General features: G+C 36.1%; 1 protein-coding gene and 1 pseudogene across 2 annotated transcripts; one reads left to right on the top strand and one right to left on the bottom strand.

Annotated features, from left to right (window-relative positions):
• Window positions 1-155: 155 nt before the first annotated feature.
• Window positions 156-274, bottom strand: LOC111739772 (annotated as a pseudogene).
• A 3658-nt stretch (window positions 275-3932) lies between these two features.
• G6PC2 (glucose-6-phosphatase catalytic subunit 2) lies at window positions 3933-10467 on the top strand. Of its 2 annotated transcripts, XM_011358122.1 has the most exons (5): window positions 3933-4240; window positions 4838-4947; window positions 6884-6995; window positions 8970-9085; window positions 9902-10467. In XM_011358122.1, exons 1-5 carry the CDS (start codon window positions 4023-4025, stop codon window positions 10411-10413), a joined length of 1068 nt encoding a protein of 355 aa, XP_011356424.1. In that variant the 5' UTR covers window positions 3933-4022; the 3' UTR covers window positions 10414-10467. The 2 variants fall into 2 exon arrangements, with proteins under 2 accessions (XP_011356424.1, XP_011356433.1); XM_011358131.1 differs by lacking the exon at window positions 8970-9085 and having other exon boundaries at window positions 4023-4240; window positions 9902-9926.
• The last annotated feature ends 11456 nt before the right edge of the window (window positions 10468-21923 follow it).

Genomic DNA, 21923 nt, shown 5'->3' with positions numbered 1-21923 from the left:
TAGACCATGTGAAGACAAAGAAGATGGCCATCTACAAGGCAAGGAGAGAGGCCTCAGAAGAAGCCAACACTGCAGATACCCTGATCTCGAACTCATAGCCTCCAGAATTGTGAGGAAATATATTTCTGTCATTTTTTATTATTATTATTTTTTTACACCTGCAACACCCAGTCTTCCTAGGTGGTCTCCCACCCAAGTACTAACCGGGCCTGACCCTGCTTAGCTTCCAAGATCAGACAGGATCAGGCGTGTTCAGCAGGGCATAGCTGTAGACTTAGTTCTGTCATTTAAACCACTCAATCTGGTACCCTTGCAGACTAATACAATCCCTGAAAAGAAAAGTGTTTCAGAGAAAACACTGTTAAAGGAATAGTGAGGATGCTGATCAGAGAAGGCATTTCTGAGGAAGTACGTATAAGCTAAGATATGAAAAGACTAAAAATGATAAACTATGGGGAACAAACAGAACAAATATCTGTTAAAAAGCAAAAGAAATTAAGGTGCTTTTGCTTTGGTTAATTATCCTATAGTCTACAGAACCAGATAATACTTGAAAGACGGTCAGAATTAACTACCTAAAATGAAAAGAATTAACTACCTAAAATGAAAAGCTCATGTGCAGCCAACTTCATCATAGTCCACAGACTCTGAAGTATTGAATGAGCATGAAGTTGAATTTTTAATTGTAAGGCAAAATGTATGTATCATTCACATTATGACTTAAGGATGAGACATTTCAGAAGAAAATTAATATTATGAAATATGTAGCTCAAGAATAAATTAATGTCCTTCTTCATGGTTCATTAAAGAGCCATGCAAAACGAACATGCAAAGCAAAAAGCCAGAAGCACAGATGAGTCAAGGCTAATATCTCAGATAGAGTAGTGACATACCTGAATAAATTGATTTCCTTTCATAAGCAACTGTATGCCCTCATTTTAAGTCAATGAATAGTAAGAATTTGAGAATCATAGGACAGACAAGGGATTTCCTTATTTTTTGGTAGGATGCCACATAAACTACTTCTGACATAAGATTATTCAATTTGTCTTGAAAGAGATTTAAAATACAAATAGACAATAGCCAGACCAAATGTGACGATAGAACTCTGATTCACAACCTCGGAAGCAACCTGTCTGTTCTGAGTCTGTCAAATGTAAGTGATGGTAGCTCACTCTTGCTATAGCAAGCTCAGAATAGATAGCTTGTGTTTGCTCTCATTTGGGCAGCCTTTACTTATTTCCATACTTGCTTGTTTCCAGAGAAGAAAATGTCTGCTGAGTCCCAGGGCCATCAACAGAGAATGAGAATCAAAGCCACCTTCGAGTTCTGACTGCTCATTTTAATACCACTTTGGTATTTCCTACAGGGAGATGCCAGAGACGGAGAAGGTAACAGTAGCCACTAAACTCCCATAACAACTGTATCCTTGCTGTCGAATGATAGGATAAACCATCTAACAGAAGTTCAGAGTGGTGTTTATATCTATGAAGTTCTTCTAGTGATCTGGCAGCTGGCCTGATATGCCTATGTTATCAGCTAATTCACAAGACTACACAGAAAAGCTTTATAGTTGGAATGATGACACAGTTGAACTAGAGGTCTGGGTAGTTGAAAACATTTGAAACAATCTGGTTATAGCATCAACTATTATTCATTTTGCAACTGTTTTAAATCTCACCAATATTGGCCTTAGGCAACCTGAATACAGCCTGTATTAGGAAGAAGCATCGCTCTGGAAATAAAATTTAGTCTTCAAACAGGGATGCTGCACTAAAGAAAGGACATGGGGAAGGTTACTTGTTCATTTCCTTATCATTGAATTGAGGATGATTGGACCACTGTGAAGTTAAAATCAAATCGTAAGACAGAGTATTTTAAAAGAATAATAAAAGTATCTTAAATAATTGGAAGAGCATAAATACAAGACATGCTACTGCACAACTGAGTTTTCAGCACAATTAATTTTACCCAAACACATATATCATTCAGATCAGATTAGCACACTAGTGGGAGAATCGAGAGTGGGTGTAATTCATGGGCTGCTTAGGGGAAGAGCAAAACGTAAGGCAGGACAGTACTGACTGGCTACTTCCTGATTATCTTCCTACTGAAATGATAAGAATGATAAGGGAGACTAGTAAGGCTTTCATTATAAATAGAGATTAATATTCATTTCCTGGCAGCCGTTTAAAGTTACTTTCTGAAAAATGACATGGTGCCGCTTGCAATCTCTTTGTGCCTGTCAAACCACAGTTCTCATTCACAGAAACCAAGTTGTGTTTTAAGCTCCTTCCAGATGAGCATCACAGAAAATTTAGTGAGGAGAGCTGTCATCACCATACCCTGATTTAAGTGCATTTCAATTGTTACCATTGTTTCACTTCATCTGGCCCACAATACCAAGTTTGTGTACAAACTGTCACTAGCTGTATAATTTCTCATTAGATTAGGTTTTTTCTTTAATTATAGAGATAGGTTCTCTGAAGTCTTGACAAGATAAATCAGCACAAAAATCAAATTTAATAGAAAAATCCAGTTATATACAATAACTTACATAATTTGCATATTAAATGTCATTGAAGCTTCTTTCAGGTTGACTTTTGGGGGGAGAGCGGGGAAGGATAGTGGGTAATGTATGAATTTCTTTATCACGATAATTCTCTACCCTGATTGCACATTGGTCTTTCTTGGAAAGTATTTTTGAAATACCAATGCCTGGGTCCCATCAACAGAAATTTAATTTGTCTGGGATAGGATAAAGGTATGGCCTTTTTTAAATAGTTAGTCAAAGCATTAGCTCCAGGTGAGGCAACAGAGGCTGGGAAGGTACTGATAGACACTAGATCCCCGATTTAACAATGGTGCTGTTAAATGATGGGGCAGAACTCCAAGACAAGTTCAAAGTGATATTTATAGCCTGTGAAGAAGGTTCCTAGTGAAGGAGGCTGTGATCAGCAAAAACAACTATCTGAATGGTAATATAAGTAAGGTGTCCTACCTCCACCCTCCGCCACCTGGTGGGGCTTAACTGCTTTCACAGGCGTCCTCATAAACATAATTTAGCTCTCTAAATCCAGCATCTCACTTCTGACTTAGATCCACAGTTTTTTTTTGAGCTGCCCTTCTGTTTATTTCCAATCTCCGTGTTTGTTTTGGTGAGTCCCATGTAATTCTACCGAACACTCTGTTTTCAACAAACCACATTCCTGATTGGTCAAAAGCCCTTTGCAGTCTATTCCTATCTTTCACATGAGCACTCCCCAATGCTCTCCATTGTATTCTCTAATTAACAAAAATATGAATCAGTCCTAAAACAGTTTAGCTAAGTGACCTCCATCTCTGCTTTCTTCTCTCATGATTAAAAAGCAACGCATCTCCTTCTTGATTTCATATACTCCATGTACTTCCTTTTCTGTTCCATACACATCATATCATTCTTTTTGCTAAAGAAGAAATATCAAAATATTTTTATTTAAAAGTCTGCAATCAAAAAATAATCTGTCATATTACATAAATTTTTCATGCCCACATATTTACTCATCTATTTTCCTCAAAGACCCCATAAAATAGTCAAAGAGCCACAGTCTATTTTAAATTAAAATGCATGGCTTTTAGGGTTCTTTGACATGCAGTAATTATCTGCATAGTTTTCTAGCCAAGCACAGAAATTGCTAATGTCTCTGCCTTTGAAGGAAATGAACTGTGCAAAAAATTTCCAGCAAACATGATCCAACTGTTCACATAAAAGGGAGGTTGCATAAGAAATTCGTGGTATCTCTACCCAAATTTCCCCTTGACTAGTCACAGATCAGCATGTACTTCACCTCTTTGGCTCCAATTAAAATCATAAATAGATGAGCTTTTCAGCAGACAAGGGCCAACGTGCCCTCTCCACAGATGGTCAGCGTCACATGTTGTGGTAATGACTGGACACGCCACAAGAGTACCATATAAAAATGGTGGGACTCGGAGCACTTCAGCTCCAATTGCTCTATGTTTAGAATTACCTTTCTTTCAAGATGGATTTCCTTCATAGGAATGGAGTGCTCATTATTCAGCATTTGCAGAAGGACTACCGAGCTTACTACAATTTTCTAAACTTTATGTCCAATGTTGGCGACCCCCGGAATATCTTTTCTATTTATTTTCCGCTTTGGTTTCAACTTAATCAGACAGTTGGAACTAAGATGATATGGGTAGCAGTCATTGGGGATTGGTTCAATCTTATTTTTAAATGGTAAGACTTTTGTTTTGCTTCATTTTTCCTAAAGCTTATTATTAAATTTGTAGCTTTGGCTTAATGGTCACATTCTAGATGCATGTAGTTTTACTTGAAGAATATTTCAAACATACCAGTTAACTTGAAACACCATTTCATAAGTAGAACTTACAAAAGCCATAGAAATGTATACTTATAAACGTACATTTATATACAAATGTATACTAATTAAGTAAATTCCAAAACCCTGTTAACACGTATGCTGTGATTAGCCAAGTTAGTTAAATGAGCAGCACCATAATGAACAGATTGATGATTCCAGGGACCACTTTGATATTTCTAGTCTAAGCACCCCAAGCACCCTTAGGACTTCCCCTATAAGGAAAAAAGTCCCTGTATTTACTAAAAGCTAGGCAGTCCAAACTCCAAATGACCGTGTCACCCTTTGTGATGAGAGACAGACCAGAACCCATGTTCTTTCAAAGTTTCTTAATCATGAGCTTTCCCCATCAACTCTCTGCTTGAATCATTTTATAGGAGAAAATAGCTGGTCTCCAACTAAGTCATAGTTGTATATTTAAATATATGTGCATATTTATATTTCTTTAAATACAGGATATTATTTGGTCATCGGCCTTACTGGTGGGTCCAAGAAACTCAGATTTACCCAAATCACTCAAGTCCATGCCTTGAACAGTTTCCCACTACATGCGAAACAGGTCCAGGTAAGCAATTATGGCAGCCTCAAGTTATAAAAGATATTCCAATGGAGAGTCATTATGTATGATTATCATCTAATAACTGTATGATACCATATAGGGTATTAAAGAAAATGTTATGAATGAGGACTCTAAAAGTTCATAAAAATTGTTAATAAGAAAGAAAAGTTTTATGAGCAATCAAATTTCACTGTGTTATTTGTAAAAGGGTAAATTAGGAGAATACTATCAAATAATTTTATATTTGGCCTTTTTTTGGAAAAATGTAATGGTTTGATACTAAAAAAAAAAAAAGAAAAAACTGCTAGAACAAATTGCCTAAGAACTATATTAAAATGCTAGAAATACTGATTTATCTGCTGCTGAGCGGCTTTCAAAGTTGTTATAGGTTTTCTGAAAATCTCATGAATGAGGAAAGAATAGGCAAATTTTCTATAAGAAAAGTAAGTACTTCCCAGTATTACTTGATTTCTTTAAAATATTTTTTCTTTTGTGTAAATATGTAAATAGACTTCTTGGGCCACTTCTTTTTTCATTATAAATAAAGTTCTATATGAGTATAAAATCTTTACTACAGAAGTTGAGTTTCAAACTATAAAAAGGTTTTTTGAAATATATATGAAGGAAATTACATGATGTTATTTTTAATTGACAAGAATGTGTTATACCTCACCATAGTTTGTTACATAAATCTTTGCCATTTGCCATCCTTTGAGACTAACCCTGATTATAGTGAATATGTAAGTTCCTAATGAGTTCTCTGAATCTTTCTTTTTTGCTCTCATAAAAGTGTACATCCATCTGTTATATTACTTATCACACTGTACTATAATTAATTCTTTATAATTTGGCTCCCCCAGTAGACTGTGCGTTCCATCAGGTCAGAGACTGTGTATACTTTATCTTTGTGAAATCAGTGTGGTATGGATGGATGGGTGGATGGGCAGGTGGGTGAATGGATGGATAACTTTTGAGGTCATTAAAATTCCACCTTTTTTTATCCCATCACTTCCCAGCATGTATTCTCTGAGACATTTGCAGGGGAAAAAAAAAAGAAAAGAAAAGAAAAGAAAAGAAAGACATATTGCATCCTATATTCATTCCTTGGAGATTTACAACTCTCTTACGCATATAAAAGGCTCTGAAAATTCCTGCATAAGAAATAGATTTGAAAGAAATAGATCTAAAAAAAATAGATTTGTCTTTGTTTAACTTAGTGTTTTTCAAAAAGAGACTGATGTTGAACCTGAGTGAATCTTCACTTGGTAAAGACTTATGGAGAATATCAAAGTAAAGTGATTTAAAAAAAAATCAAGCTGCATGGGAAAGACATTCTGGTTATAGAAAGACTACTGGTCTGTAGGCTTCTGCCAGGATTGATGCTCCCCTTTAGAGCTTTTCCTCTGGCATTTCATGACAAGGGCTCCCATTGGAGCAGCCAGTCACAAGATAGGCATAGAGGTAGCTGCTTGTGCACAGTAGTCAATTGGTAAATCAGACATAGCAATGATATTCTTTAGATGTTTTACTTTTCAGCCCAAGAGGAAAAAAAAAACAAAACAAAACTGATTCAAGATCTAATACAAGCACTTTAATTTTTTGTTGTTGTTGTTAATTAAAAACAATTGGATATGAAGAATGAGTAGAGATATGGGAGATTTTGATGCAACATCCTGAGTTCTTAATTAGCCTTGAACATTTTAATTTCTGTAAATTGATGAACTTGAAAAATCGGGAAAAAAAATTTTTAGTGTTTTGAAGCTCGATTTGACTATTTTTTCTTTATTTCTACCTATATCTAAACATTACATATAGCCTGTGCCCTGTGGGTTTTTTTCTGAGTTATTTGTAATTTTCAAGGCTAATATGCTATTCTACCATCCATTTCTGATATTGATACTATGTTTACCACCTTTCAAATGGATCGACACTGTTTTTGCAGGAAGTCCATCTGGCCATGCAATGGGCTCATCGTGTGTCTGGTATGTCATGATAACGGCTGCCCTGAGCCACACTGTCAGTCGGATGGATAAGTCATCTATCACTCTGCACAGGTCTGCTTTGTGCCAGCTTCTGTAGCACTAGAATATAACAGTTTTGAATATGGAAAATTTTTTTTAAATTTATTTTAGCATATTTTTAGTGTTGAAATGTGCTTATTCTATTCTATCATAAGCAAAATAGCAAGATGAACAGAAAATAACATTTTGCTTTAAAGTAATGTCCTAATAAGCTCACAGCTATTGCCACATTATAGGGTTGGAAATGTTTAATTGATCAATGATTTGCTAAAAGTGCCTTTGGGTTTCCATAATGCAATCATCACTTTGGTAGCTTATAAAATAATTCACCTAAAATTATATAAGGAAATAATTTTGCATATATACTCCCTTGCTTTCAGATTAACTAGAAACTTTGAGAATCTTCATTCCCCTTGAATGCATGTTAATTTGCTTCTTTCTTTGACTAGCCAGTGTTTTTTATATCAACAACATTTATTCTAGCTTTAAAGATGTTACAACCTTTTTATTAAAAGAATTCTAGAAGCAAACTTAAATTTGAATATTAGTAGATTTAATGTTAGCAGATTTGTAATGTTCAGAAAGGCCTAGAACTTTAAGATTACTCAAAATGGTTGTAGGAATTGGGCTCTTCTTCCCCAAAATACTTTAATTATCATTAAAAGAATCCTGAGCACCACTTTAATCATAAATTATTAGGCTACTTGAGCTAAGATTTTTCAGTAATTGCTTTAAAAATACTATAACAGAAGCCAATATATAAAGTTCTTTTAAAATAAAAATCCATCGTATAGTCCACTTTAATTTAGAGTAGTATTGGATAATAAAAGAAACAAACAACCAAAGTAATTTGGGCATATTTAAAGTCTATTCTAATGAGACAGATTGTGCCATGTATGTCTTAATGTATTCATTATCCAAAACAACAACAGTAAAAAGTTGTAATTTAAAGAAATTAGCATTTTCTATCCACAGACAGTTTTTCAAAGTAGGAGTCTAGATAAGCCTCACCTTTTCTCTGTAATTGATCTCTTCCTCCAATTTCCAAACCTGGAAAAATAGTTGTTTCTTCCAAAAAAAACTCATAACTCTTTCATGATTTTTATAACTGCAATGTCCCTTTATCCATCAAAATGATTAGTACCTACTCCTTACCTTAATATTACCAAATCCTTGTTTATTCTTCTTCCTTATGGATAACCCCAGCTTACTTCTTCTTTGGAAGTCTCATTTTTCTCTATTCCTTAGTTTTTCAATAACCAAAGTTTATTCTAATTATCAGGAATAAACCATTCAGAACCCCTAAATATTCTTAGAATTCAATATTGCTAATTTTTTTTAATTAAAATAACAAGCTTTGCTTGGATTTTAATATTTTTACATGTTTTTGTACTTGTACATTACTGTTTCTCATCCATGTATAACCTATAGGTCAAGTCCTTTGTTCATTATTTTATATATCTTAAAAATCAAGGAATCAGGACTCTTTTGAGAGTCTAAAACTAAACCCAGTATAAACTTGCCCTTGATAGAATGCTCGTTTGCTTTTCATAGAGTAAGTGGCAGCTGCCTCTCCAGTGAGTTTCTTCAAGCAACGAAAGGTTGAGAGAGAAAGGAAAAGAAGAAGCACATATGATAGGGAGTAAAAAAATATAAAATTCATTCTTGATCATTCTGGATATTAGTAATTCCCCCAAACATGAATTTCCTCTACTCCATTAAGATAATTATTAGGTTGTCAAACTGGCTTACTTTCATAGCATTTACTAAAATCTCAGTACGTAAATTTAATGCATTGATAAATGTAGAAACCTCTGTTAGAGCTTTTCCAATCCAATGGAGCACATGGAAATAACATTTTGAAAAAAAAAAAAAAGACTCTAGAATCATGATGTTATATCACAGTTAGACTATTCCTCTAAGGATGGTGATCTTGTGTCACCCCTCTAATTTCACAAGTGATGCGATTTATTTGCTTTTTATGCTTTATCTATTCTTCCATTGTAGATTGACCTGGTCATTTCTTTGGAGTCTTTTTTGGTTGATTCAAATCAGTGTTTGCATCTCCAGAGTATTCATAGCAACACATTTTCCTCATCAAGTTATTCTTGGAGTAATTGGTGGTAAATATAATCATTTACCTTTGGTTGCATCATTTGAAAGCTTTAGTGTCATTTGTTTTATGTTGTCAGATTCTCCCTGGTAATCAGTTTCCCATTCTCGGTTAATTCTGTCAAGCCACTGACATTTAATGCTACCCTGGGAGCTTAAGTGGTTCAACACACCTCTCAAATCCTCCATGTACACAATGGCACAGTCTCACTTAATGATGTAAATGTTAATCTCTTACTGAGATGAGCTTCTCTGAAGTGTGAATACATCTAAGTCCAACTCCCAAAGCACCACTCAGACAGCCTACTTGTCTTGGTTTGGGGACTTAATAATGGCCTTCCAACCTGCATACCACTTTCTTGGAAATACCTGAAGTGATTATTACATGACCATGAACTTCATTCAGCAACTGCTTTGTATTTTTGAAGTAGCATTCACAATGATTAAGTTTCTTTCATTCGGCCCCACAATCTTTTCAAAGGCTCTCTAAGTTAATTGGCTATGCAATTGAAATATTAATTGCAATCACCTAGATCAGTACTCTGCCTATAAAGGGGATTGTCATTCACTTCACTTTAGGATTCCTGACAGACTCCCTCCCTGCCCTCCCACATCCCATCCTAATATGAATGGTGAAAGGATCATAGGGCATGTGTGTTTGTTTACTTACTGCCTTAAAAATAAGACTTTGGAAAATGGATAGAAGCTAAGTGTCTAAAGCCCTTCATCATTGAAAACTATGGCTAAATTCTTTAATACAGAATGGAATGATTCCCAGGGGCGCTCAAGGGAACATAGTCACCTTTGGTGTCTCTTTTTAATTCCAGGCATGCTTGTGGCAGAGGCCTTTGAACACACTCCAGGCATCCAAACAGCCAGCCTGAGCACATACCTGAAGACCAACCTCTTCCTCTTCCTGTTTGCACTTGGCTTTTACCTGCTTCTCAGACTGCTTGACATTGACCTGCTGTGGTCTGTGCCCATAGCCAAGAAGTGGTGCGCCAACCCCGACTGGATCCACATTGACACCACGCCTTTTGCTGGGCTGGTGAGAAACCTTGGGGTCCTCTTTGGCTTGGGCTTTGCAATCAACTCAGAGATGTTCCTCAGGAGCTGCCGAGGGGAAAATGGCTACAAGCTGAGCTTCCGGCTGCTCTGCATCCTGGCCTCGTTGACTACACTGCAGCTCTACCATTTCATCAAGATCCCCACTCACGCAGAGCATTTATTTTATGTGCTGTCTTTCTGTAAAAGTGCATCCATTCCACTGACTGTGGTTGCTTTGATTCCCTACTGTATTCATATGCTAATGAAACCAAGTGCAAAAAAGGTTAATTAGAGTTGTGCAGAATTAGCACTCTGTGGTCCCAGGTTGACCCTCCTGCTCCATCCATCCTCCAGTAGAAACAAAGAGCAGGGGAGAGACTGGGAGCTTCCAGTCAGAGGGCACAAAACAGTAGCCACAGGCCTTATCCCACCTGTACAGATGTTTAGTTTGGTCTTCACAGTGGTCTTATCTTTTTTTCCCAAAGCTAGTTGTCGACATTTAAAAACCATGATATTTGACATAAAAATCTGAATTCCTGTGTTTTCTTGAAAAATCTGGTGGTATGGCAACAAAGGGCCTGTATTCCCACCTGGAAACAATCGACTGCTGCTGACCATCCCCGGTAGGAAGCTGACACTATCAATTTATCACAGTCTTCAGCACCCCAGCAAGGAGACCCAGTATCAGATGCCTTTCCTCTTTAGCTGTTTCTGGCTCTTGTGGACATTTTAGTGGCAGTCGAATTCAATCCTTTCAGTCTTCATATAAGGAAATGGAGCCTCATTCAGGTAAAAGGACTCACCTTTGTCATACCACCATCAGACAGGATTTAGAACCCAAGTCTTCTATAAAGCATTTCCATTACACTATGTTTTATTTCTTCATTTTCAAGGAGTAAAAATCAGTAAGATTTTGTATAGATTCTATGATAATTGCTATGTAATTCAGCTAATTTTCCAAAAATAACATTAAAATACCACATTCTGTTTGACTTACACTGTGCAGCTTGAGAGGGGCCATGATGGCTCTAGATATAGATACAGATCCAGGGAAAGGAAACAGGCCAGGCTACTGCCCAGACTTGAACCTCTGTTTAATTCTCGTTCTCTGTTTTACAGTAATGCTTTTAAATATTTCAATAAATACTACTGAAGATACTCTGCTTAGAACATTATTTACCCCAAAAGGCTTATCTCTTCAATGTGACATTCTTATACTTTATTTTTAGGGAGCCAATTTTTCAAAACTAGGGAAATCAAGTGCCTTCCTCAAGGTCATGCTCCAACCTAGGAAAACTATTAAATGCTTATATCTGTTAGCTACTTTAATCTTTTTGATACTGAACTATGAATGAAATCTACAGCTTTACTTTAGAAAACTAATATTGATAGAATATAAATATTATGTTAAGAATTTCTCTGTAAGGGTTTTTTTTCCTTATTGGACCTAGTAATTCTGGACTTTAAGTTGATCAAGTACATTTTGAGTCAAATTTTGCTGCATCTCTTAGTGACTTGTGATCTACCACAATGTTTCATGTAAGTCTTTTCAAGAATTCCAGTACATGATTTATTTTAGATGATGACATATTAAATAAACCATAAATATTTATGAAAACATAACAGTTGAAGCAAGTACTATTTGACAAGATACTAGTTGAGGATTATAAAACTTCAAAAATTAAAGTAACTATTGGTTGATTTCTAAGTGTATTTACACGGTATACGCTGTAGCTTTTACAAAACACACTTAATAGCTTGTTTTCTAAACGGTAACTGAACTTAATTTTAGTGATTCCTAAGCAAAAAGTTGAGGTATGAAGAGAGATTATCTTAAGAATGAAATTTGTCTCATGTGACATTTGGGGTGAAAGAGGGAAGAATGATCCTTAACATGACTTTCGTTCCTTTGCTCAAGCCTTCCAGTTGTCATTAGATCATTTCAACCTTTTCACAGTTTGCGATGCATTTGCCTCATCATGTATTCTTCTGCACTTGTCAGAGAGCTCATTCCTGGCTAAGAGCTCTTTGTCAAATTTTCATTTGAGATCAGTAATGTTAACCTTGAAGAATTTTCCATCCCAATACAGTATCAGCCTGCTCTTACCAAGGCCTGAGGAAAGAGGGCCAAGAAATTCTGCTACAGTGCTTGACTCCACTGTAGATCCCTTCTCAGTTCCCAGAAAGAAGCTCTCTTCAGCCACGCCACAGTGAGTGCTGTCTGTTGGATGATCCATGACCCTGAAAAGGGGAACAGGATGAGGTGTGGGCTCATTTTCTATAATTAATCTTCATTAATTGTATTAACTCTACTCCTATCTGCAGTAAAGCCCTGGAGTCCCCATGTGATGAGATTTCCCTTTTTACTCTAGTTGAAGTCTCCTGGCGGGATCCATATAGTGGCAAATGGCTTTTGCAGTTGAAACTGCTTAGGCAGCAAGAGGAACAGCTTCTCACAGCCGTGGAGAAAATGTTTGCCTTTAATAATAATGGAAAAGATTCCTCTGCTTCTAATTTGTTTACCAAAAGTAAGTGGAATCGAGCTCAATTGACTTGCTGTTACTAACTATATCCATATATTCAAAATGTCTACATATCTACATATTCAGGAGAGAAATGTTAATATCATGAGTTTTCAGGATGACACTCTAGACAGTTGACTTGAGAAACTGTCCAATCAAACATATATTTGAAAATAAATGTGAAAGAATTTTTTATTGCTGAAACTAGCTCTCAAGAAGAATGCTGAATCCACTTCCTTTAACAACCTATTGATTGGACATCTGCCTTAGAAGGTTAAACTGATGCCTTTGCTGGATCGATTTCATAATAACAGAAGGGAAATTTAAAAATTATTATAAGATGCCCTTGAAGCTCAAAGTTATATCTCTAAATGCTTTCTATTTATTCAAAAATTGGTGAATAAATTCAAGATCGAATTGGTAGATACACATACAAAGAAAACTGGTATAAGAGAAAGTCAAAAAACTTGGTTTCAAAATGTGATTCATTTCTTAAGTATATAAAACTATGTATTCCTGCACTTTTTAATTAGACTTTTTACAATGATGGAACTACTCTATATCTGTGCTGTCTAAAATGGTAGTCAGTAGCTATATGAGGCTACTAAGCTCTTTAAATGCAGCAAATGCAACTGAGGAATTGCATTTTAAATATTTATTTATTTTTACTTAATTTAAATTTAAATAGTTATGTGTGTCTAGTGGCTACTGAATTGAATAGCACAAAACAAGTCTCACAGTGGCTTTCCCGGGGGAAAGAAAAATAAAGCATTATTTTAATATTGTCACCCGTACCACATTCCTGTGAGACAACATGAATCGGTATTAACTACTTTATTTTATATGAAGAAATTGATTTGTTGGCAAAACATGAACAAAGTATGCTTACCCCAGCCCAGGGATCTTTTGATTAACCCACAAATGTAATTTTCCAGATGAAAAAAATAATAGTTACTGTTAATGAGTCATAAAACATTCATGGTGATGGGTAAATCCCATTGTGATCTTTATACACTTAAAAGAAAATTTTAACTTGTGTGCTAACTGATATTAAACATTTCTGAGACTTGAAGGATTAAAGTGACTATAAAAATTTACCAGGAGACTCTGCTGCATTTTTGAGGGAAGCCCTCAACAGATCTGGGATTCTTTCTCTGTGCAGCTACCTTCTCACTTCCCCTGTTCTATGAGCTCTAACCCCTTTCAGTATCCCCAGACTCTTGGCTCTGTTGCCTCAGATCAGGGAGTCTGGGTTCCCCCTCCCTGCACTGTGTCTTAGAAACCTTCTAAGGGCCACGAAACTGGATAGAGTTTTACCCAATTTTCATGACCACATTCCCTATAGCTGAATGACTCTCTGACCAAGTTGTTCTGCTTGTCTGAGTCTACCATACCTGTATGCTAGACACCAGTAATTTCATGGCTATTCAGAAACTGTTCGAAAAAGAGTTACTGCTGTCCAGTTGCACCTGAGGATTTTGCCCTTATTGACTGACTGTCCTGGTCACTCTGGGAGTTGCAAACAGCCCTTAGGATGACTACCTGGACCTCAGTGTTGCCGAGAAATTAAGGTGGTGTTTCTAATTCTTCCCTGTCTCCTTACCTTTAATGCTTTCCAATGGGATTCCATACTGACAATAATGTGGAGCTACTTGTTCATTTTTTTTTTTTAAGACTTTAGTTTTTCTTAAAAAAAAAAAATTGTTAACAGCAGGAAGGTTCTGTAAGAAGCAACAACTCTAGAAACTTCTGCCAAATGACAGAAACTCGTGGGAAAATTCTGAGTTAGAAGTCCTTCATTTTAGCTCTGCAAAGGACAAATGTAGTTTTGTCAAATTTGAGGCCGGTTTGATGTGGAGTACTAATGACTGCCACGGCTGCTCTTTGACGGAGATCACAGTAATGACTTAGAAGAAATCACATCATTTCCTTCGTCAGCAGAGAAGGGTTATTCTCAAGGATGGAGAAAATGCGAAGATTGAGGTTAGTAAGGTTAGCATAAAGCTGGTTAATTATTTTCTGTTTTGGATTTTGAAATTTCTTGGAATCTTTTCTTTTCCTCTAACATTTTGCCAAGACAAAAAGAATCTGTCTTCAGTTCAAACCATGATATTTCCCCGAGGAACACTGTGTTCTGAAGGAGCTGCCAGCACAGGGAAAGGGAATGAGTGCAGGGTCCTGCCGAGTGGCTTTGTGGCAGACCAGGGGCTGCCAAGGGGAGCATTCTCTCCGGCAGGACATCAGCCCATTTCCGGCGCTGGCCCGAGTGAGAGCAGAAACCAGTTCCCTGGGACTATCTGCATGCTCTGCAGGAGGAGCAGGCCATATGTGTGTCTGGAAAAGAAACCCAGAACTAATTAAGAGGAAGAGCTTCTTTCCTCCTCTAGCTCTCGTCTACCCTTGCACATCGATTGGCCCAATCACACTCTCACTTCTGTCCAAAGAACTGACTTTTTCCTGGACTTGGCCTGTGTCTTATGAACAGTGTTGGACAGATTGTCATCCTTGCTCATATATTTTGCTGTTACTGAAAGGAGTTTTCTGAAGGTGGACATTGCATTCACCCATCACTGCCTTTCATAGACATCACCCTTGCCCTCAAGCTAAGTAATTCTACATTAAAAGCATCTGAGCCTTGAAATCCCTTTTTCTATATAATCATTCCAAACTACCTTTTAACAATTTTTTTTTTCGAATGAAAGAAATGGTAGAGGCCTTGCCATATTTCTATATGAAGGTTGCATTGACTTAACAAAGGAAAAGTAAATGCCTCTTGAGTTCGTGAGATTTTATCGTGCATCTTATTTTGCTAGCATTTGAATGTTGATACCCTGCTCATGCTGGCCTCAGGAGGTGGTGCCACATGTCCCTGTGTGGATCCTAAGGGATGTTAGAACACAAGAGCCAAGTGCTAGAAAATTCAAGGACTTTATAGAGTTTGGTGGCAAGACCCTGGACTGGGGTCATCAGACTCACATTCTAGTCTGTCTCTGTATCTAACTACTGTGATGCTGGGAGGCCATTTAATGTTGGGGGCTAGGTTGACTAATATCTCAAATCAGGCTTAAAATGGGCTTAGAATGGAAAGTTCATCCAGCTCTGACATTCTGCAACTCTAAGGATCTCATTAAATGACATCGGAAAAGTCAGAGCGTATTAAATTTTATTTACATGCAATGAACAGGGCTATAAATTCTAAAGAGTATTGTTTTGTAATTTGCTTTTTTAATAAACAATTTTAATTTACATAATACGTTTTGGACTTTAAAACATTTTAATTCAATTAGAATCTAAATTTTGTAGCTATTTTACTTGCATTGAGATGTGAAATAATATAATTAATGTTATGGGGCAAAATTATAAACATGGTAATATTCATAGACTTTCTACTCACTTCTCTTACAAAAGGGATCCTATAATTAAATTACCTGCTCCACTTCCTCTTTGTCAAAGTTCTAAAGAGGAAAGTCTTCTCGCTGGAAGAGATACTAAGGGGCTAAATATAATAACAGCCTGAGTGAGAAGAATGGAAGAAGTTTGCTTTGTGGGAGGAGAGTTGGAGGTGCCTAATCAACTGCACAGTGTGAGGCAAGTGACTAGAAGTTTGAAAGAACATTTTAGTGAGTTTGTTGTGGGCTAATTATGGATTTCTCAAAAACGTAAAGATGAAATTTACTTATTAATTCTATGTGGCTGTTGTAATGTGCTTCTTTAATACAACGCAACTCTCATACCAAATTATATGATGCTAAGATTTTTGAGGATGGCCATGCTAAATGAAAATTAGAGATCCAATTTCAAATAGCTTCTAAAATCTTTTCAGGCTCAAACAAGGCCCCGCTGTCCTTGGTTTTCTTTTCTCTCTAATCCCCCTACCCACTCCCTTGACAAACACTTATTAAGTTCTTTTGGATGCTAGATATGCAAAGATGGGTACAATATAGGCCTTGCCCTAAGAGAGATCCCCAGTGTTCCAGATCCACCTGTTGTAGCTGTGGGTGGAGGCCAGGGCTGGGCTATCTCTGGCCTGTGGGCTTGGAAGGATTGAATTGAGACTATATTTGGCTACAAGTTATCTAGTAACATTATTCCCCATCTCTTCCAATTGACCTTGTTTCAAATTCATCCTCTTCTTGAATCACTTTCTTTTCAACTCTGGCTATTTACTGCCAATGGAATCCAGATCATTCCCAGTCCAACACTAATTTTATCATAGGAGAGAATGAGAAAGCATAATCACATAATACCAAGTCCCTAAAAGTAAAATTTTTTACTTAAAGCATGATAAATCAGGGTATATGGAATGTTCTCAAAAAACCGCTAGAATGAGCTGCAAGGACTTATATCCAGTGCTATCTCCTTTTCATAGCAGTGGTATTTAAAAAAAAAAACTATGATTAATTCCTTCTTTCGATCAATAATTTTTGAATATCTCTAAATGTAAAGGTCCTATTTTAAGGTCATTTAAACACACATCAATACTTAAACATTACATTATTTTATTTATACTTATGTTTCAGTATTTTTTATTAATAAAAATCTGACTTTATTTATTAACATTGTGTTAATCCATAATTAACAACAACAACTATAAAAAATGACTTCAGGGCTTAAACAAATGAGAGATGTCTTTTTCTTGTGTAATAGGATGGCTGGAGGTAGGCAATCCAGGCTGGAGCAGTTTCTCAATGATGTCCAGGAATCAGGCTCAGTCTGTCTTCCTGCTCTACCATTCATGGTCATGTCCAAATGACCACAGCATGGCTGCTGTACATCCAGGAAAAAAAGAAATGGGGAAGGAAAACAGGCTTTCTTTGACCCACGCTTTATTCCGGAAGGGATAACCTGCATTGTTGTGCCTAGAATCCATTGACCAGAACAGTGTCACATGGCCTCTCCCAGTTGCAAGGCAGAGTCTAGGAAAGTAACTACTTTCTGGCCTCTGCAATAGAGGCAAGCAATGGAAAAGGGTATAGGATTAGGTGTCCAATTAGATAACCTATGATGCCTGCCATAATGACTTCTCATATATATATAACAATGAATGCAACTTACAGCTGCATTCCTCCCTTGCAGGCTGCTAGATGGTTTCACAATAACGTACAAAGATTATGAAGGCAAAATGCTTTCTAAATTATAAAATGCTTTTTGAATGTTAATTAAAGTATATTTAAATGATTTATTGAATTTTCACCTTCCAAGGAATATTATGAAAACATTATCTCTTACTTTGATCCCATACTTGATATATCAGAAATATATACTCTCAACTAATAAGATAGCATTATTTTCTCTTTTCTATAATCATTCTTAATAATCATAGGCACTTGTTCTGGGCCACCCAGGGTGAACTTTTCCCTTTCTATCTCCAGCTATTCTGTTGTGTTCACATTTATCTCTTTGTATCTGAGAGTAGGAGCTGTACCTGAATTATAAACAGGAGGAAACTGCCAATTCACCAGCTGGCTATGTATTCTTCTTCCTTTATCTACTGCACATTTTGTCCTAGCATTGATTTATTGCATTGAGTAGTTGCATCCAGACAGCTACATGCCAATCATGTGTATCCTGATTACTCATTATGAGCTTTAGGATACCATACAACTCACTAATGAGCACATTATAATGCTGGCCAGTGCCAATTAGATGATAATCATGTGCACTCTTTTATTTACAATCTATCCATTTAAATTAATTGGGCATTTAACAACACAGTGTGAAAAAAATTAGAATTGGGTTTCAAAGTTTGCTTAAGTTACTTTCATCTGCCATTTCTTATGGGTAGGTGAGATTATTCACTTGATCTGGAAATTTAAAGCAAATACAGATAGACATAATACTTATTTTATAATGGCACACATGCATATGTAAATCCGTCTCAAAATGTGTTTGAAAACAACAACCAAATTTGCAACTTTTTAATCTCCACTAACCTCCTTATGTGACTTGATTACAAAGAGATTCTAAATGCATAAATGATATTAATAAATCCAATCATTAGTTGAAAATACGAGGTGGGGTCCTAAACCAACCTGATGAGAATGTTCTGATACTTTCTTAGGATAGAAAACTTACATTTAGTTCATGAATAAATGTTGGTAAAGTATATCTAATTTTGATCCTATGTATTTTTCTGTTTCAGGATATAGTATCAAAATATTCCAGGATCTACATTTTTAAGTCAGTGTATAATTGTCTAAATTACATGCATGAATGCACCACTAAATTCAAAGTGTCTTTTCATTGAAATGATTTCCTAAAAGCACATGTAGAGTAACTATATGAAAAAGAATTTCTAGACAGAAGAATCTAGAGGCTAAGTCTTCTATTTTTTTTTTCTCAGATGGTAATATTTCTGGTTGATGGGCATCTGCTTCCATACAAATTTGAGATGCACCAAATGACTGATATTTTCCTCCCAAAATAAGTTAGAAAATGTGCTGTTCCAATTATTCATAAGAATTGTTTAAAGAAAAAATCATAAATGATTCTAAACTTTCTGAAAGTAAAACTAAAGTTTAGGAAAGAGGACCCCAGGAGAATTAGATAATATGGCAGCTTTTAAAGTTATAGTATGTCACACTAAGCAATCTTACTTCTTTCCCCTTTGTCAACTCAATTCAATAAGGTGGATCAAAATAAAATGAATGACATAAAGAATTTTAACTACTCTGATAAGAGCCAATATGATTCTATTTGTAACTTCCGACTTCATGAGTCTGATTCTACCAAGCTCTCTTATTAATCCAAATGAGCACTATGATCTTTTAAACATGGTAATATTCATAGACTTTCTACTCACTTCTCTTACAAAAGGGATCCTATAATTAAATTACCTGCTCCACTTCCTCTTTGTCAAAGTTCTAAAGAGGAAAGTCTTCTCGCTGGAAGAGATACTAAGGGGCTAAATATAATAACAGCCTGAGTGAGAAGAATGGAAGAAGTTTGCTTTGTGGGAGGAGAGTTGGAGGTGCCTAATCAACTGCACAGTGTGAGGCAAGTGACTAGAAGTTTGAAAGAACATTTTAGTGAGTTTGTTGTGGGCTAATTATGGATTTCTCAAAAACATAAAGATGAAATTTACTTATTAATTCTATGTGGCTGTTGTAATGTGCTTCTTTAATACAACGCAACTCTCATACCAAATTATATGATGCTAAGATTTTTGAGGATGGCCATGCTAAATGAAAATTAGAGATCCAATTTCAAATAGCTTCTAAAATCTTTTCAGGCTCAAACAAGGCCCCGCTGTCCTTGGTTTTCTTTTCTCTCTAATCCCCCTACCCACTCCCTTGACAAACACTTATTAAGTTCTTTTGGATGCTAGATATGCAAAGATGGGTACAATATAGGCCTTGCCCTAAGAGAGATCCCCAGTGTTCCAGATCCACCTGTTGTAGCTGTGGGTGGAGGCCAGGGCTGGGCTATCTCTGGCCTGTGGGCTTGGAAGGATTGAATTGAGACTATATTTGGCTACAAGTTATCTAGTAACATTATTCCCCATCTCTTCCAATTGACCTTGTTTCAAATTTATCCTCTTCTTGAATCATTTTCTTTTCAACTCTGGCTATTTACTGCCAATGGAATCCAGATCATTCCCAGTCCAACACTAATTTTATCATAGGAGAGAATGAGAAAGCATAATCACATAATACCAAGTCCCTAAAAGTAAATTTTTTTACTTAAAGCATGATAAATCAGGGTATATGGAATGTTCTCAAAAAACCGCTAGAATGAGCTGCAAGGACTTATATCCAGTGCTATCTCCTTTTCATAGCAGTGGTATTTTAAAAAAAGAACTATGATTAATTCCTTCTTTCGATCAATAATTTTTGAATATCTCTAAATGTAAAGGTCCTATTTTAAGGTCATTTAAACACACATCAATACTTAAACATTACATTATTTTATTTATACTTATGTTTCAGTATTTTTTATTAATAAAAATCTGACTTTATTTATTAACATTGTGTTAATCCATAATTAACAACAACTATAAAAAATGACTTCAGGGCTTAAACAAATGAGAGATGTCTTTTTCTTGTGTAATAGGATGGCTGGAGGTAGGCAATCCAGGCTGGAGCAGTTTCTCAATGATGTCCAGGAATCAGGCTCAGTCTGTCTTCCTGCTCTACCATTCATGGTCATGTCCAAATGACCACAGCATGGCTGCTGTACATCCAGGAAAAAAAGAAATGGGGAAGGAAAACAGGCTTTCTTTGACCCACGCTTTATTCCGGAAGGGATAACCTGCATTGTTGTGCCTAGAATCCATTGACCAGAACAGTGTCACATGGCCTCTCCCAGTTGCAAGGCAGAGTCTAGGAAAGTAACTACTTTCTGGCCTCTGCAATAGAGGCAAGCAATGGAAAAGGGTATAGGATTAGGTGTCCAATTAGATAACCTATGATGCCTGCCATAATGACTTCTCATATATATATAACAATGAATGCAACTTACAGCTGCATTCCTCCCTTGCAGGCTGCTAGATGGTTTCACAATAACGTACAAAGATTATGAAGGCAAAATGCTTTCTAAATTATAAAATGCTTTTTGAATGTTAATTAAAGTATATTTAAATGATTTATTGAATTTTCACCTTCCAAGGAATATTATGAAAACATTATCTCTTACTTTGATCCCATACTTGATATATCAGAAATATATACTCTCAACTAATAAGATAGCATTATTTTCTCTTTTCTATAATCATTCTTAATAATCATAGGCACTTGTTCTGGGCCACCCAGGGTGAACTTTTCCCTTTCTATCTCCAGCTATTCTGTTGTGTTCACATTTATCTCTTTGTATCTGAGAGTAGGAGCTGTACCTGAATTATAAACAGGAGGAAACTGCCAATTCACCAGCTGGCTATGTATTCTTCTTCCTTTATCTACTGCACATTTTGTCCTAGCATTGATTTATTGCATTGAGTAGTTGCATCCAGACAGCTACATGCCAATCATGTGTATCCTGATTACTCATTATGAGCTTTAGGATACCATACAACTCACTAATGAGCACATTATAATGCTGGCCAGTGCCAATTAGATGATAATCATGTGCACTCTTTTATTTACAATCTATCCATTTAAATTAATTGGGCATTTAACAACACAGTGTGAAAAAAATTAGAATTGGGTTTCAAAGTTTGCTTAAGTTACTTTCATCTGCCATTTCTTATGGGTAGGTGAGATTATTCACTTGATCTGGAAATTTAAAGCAAATACAGATAGACATAATACTTATTTTATAATGGCACACATGCATATGTAAATCC

Source organism: Pteropus vampyrus, unplaced genomic scaffold, assembly GCF_000151845.1.
Source record: "Pteropus vampyrus isolate Shadow unplaced genomic scaffold, Pvam_2.0 Scaffold2, whole genome shotgun sequence".
In the NCBI taxonomy this organism is placed as follows: domain Eukaryota; kingdom Metazoa; phylum Chordata; class Mammalia; order Chiroptera; family Pteropodidae; genus Pteropus; species Pteropus vampyrus.
Note: the sequence above shows the minus strand (reverse complement) of the source record. Positions and strands in the feature narration are given on the sequence as shown.

Coding starts and splice junctions, on each gene's coding strand:
- G6PC2 (XM_011358122.1), top strand. CDS start 4,023: ATGGATTTCCTTCATAGGAATGGAGTGCTCATTATTCAGCATTTGCAG. Junction 4,948..6,883: donor TACATGCGAAACAGGTCCAG/GTAAGCAATTAT, acceptor CTGTTTTTGCAG/GAAGTCCATCTGGCCATGCA. Junction 9,086..9,901: donor TATTCTTGGAGTAATTGGTG/GTAAATATAATC, acceptor TTTTAATTCCAG/GCATGCTTGTGGCAGAGGCC.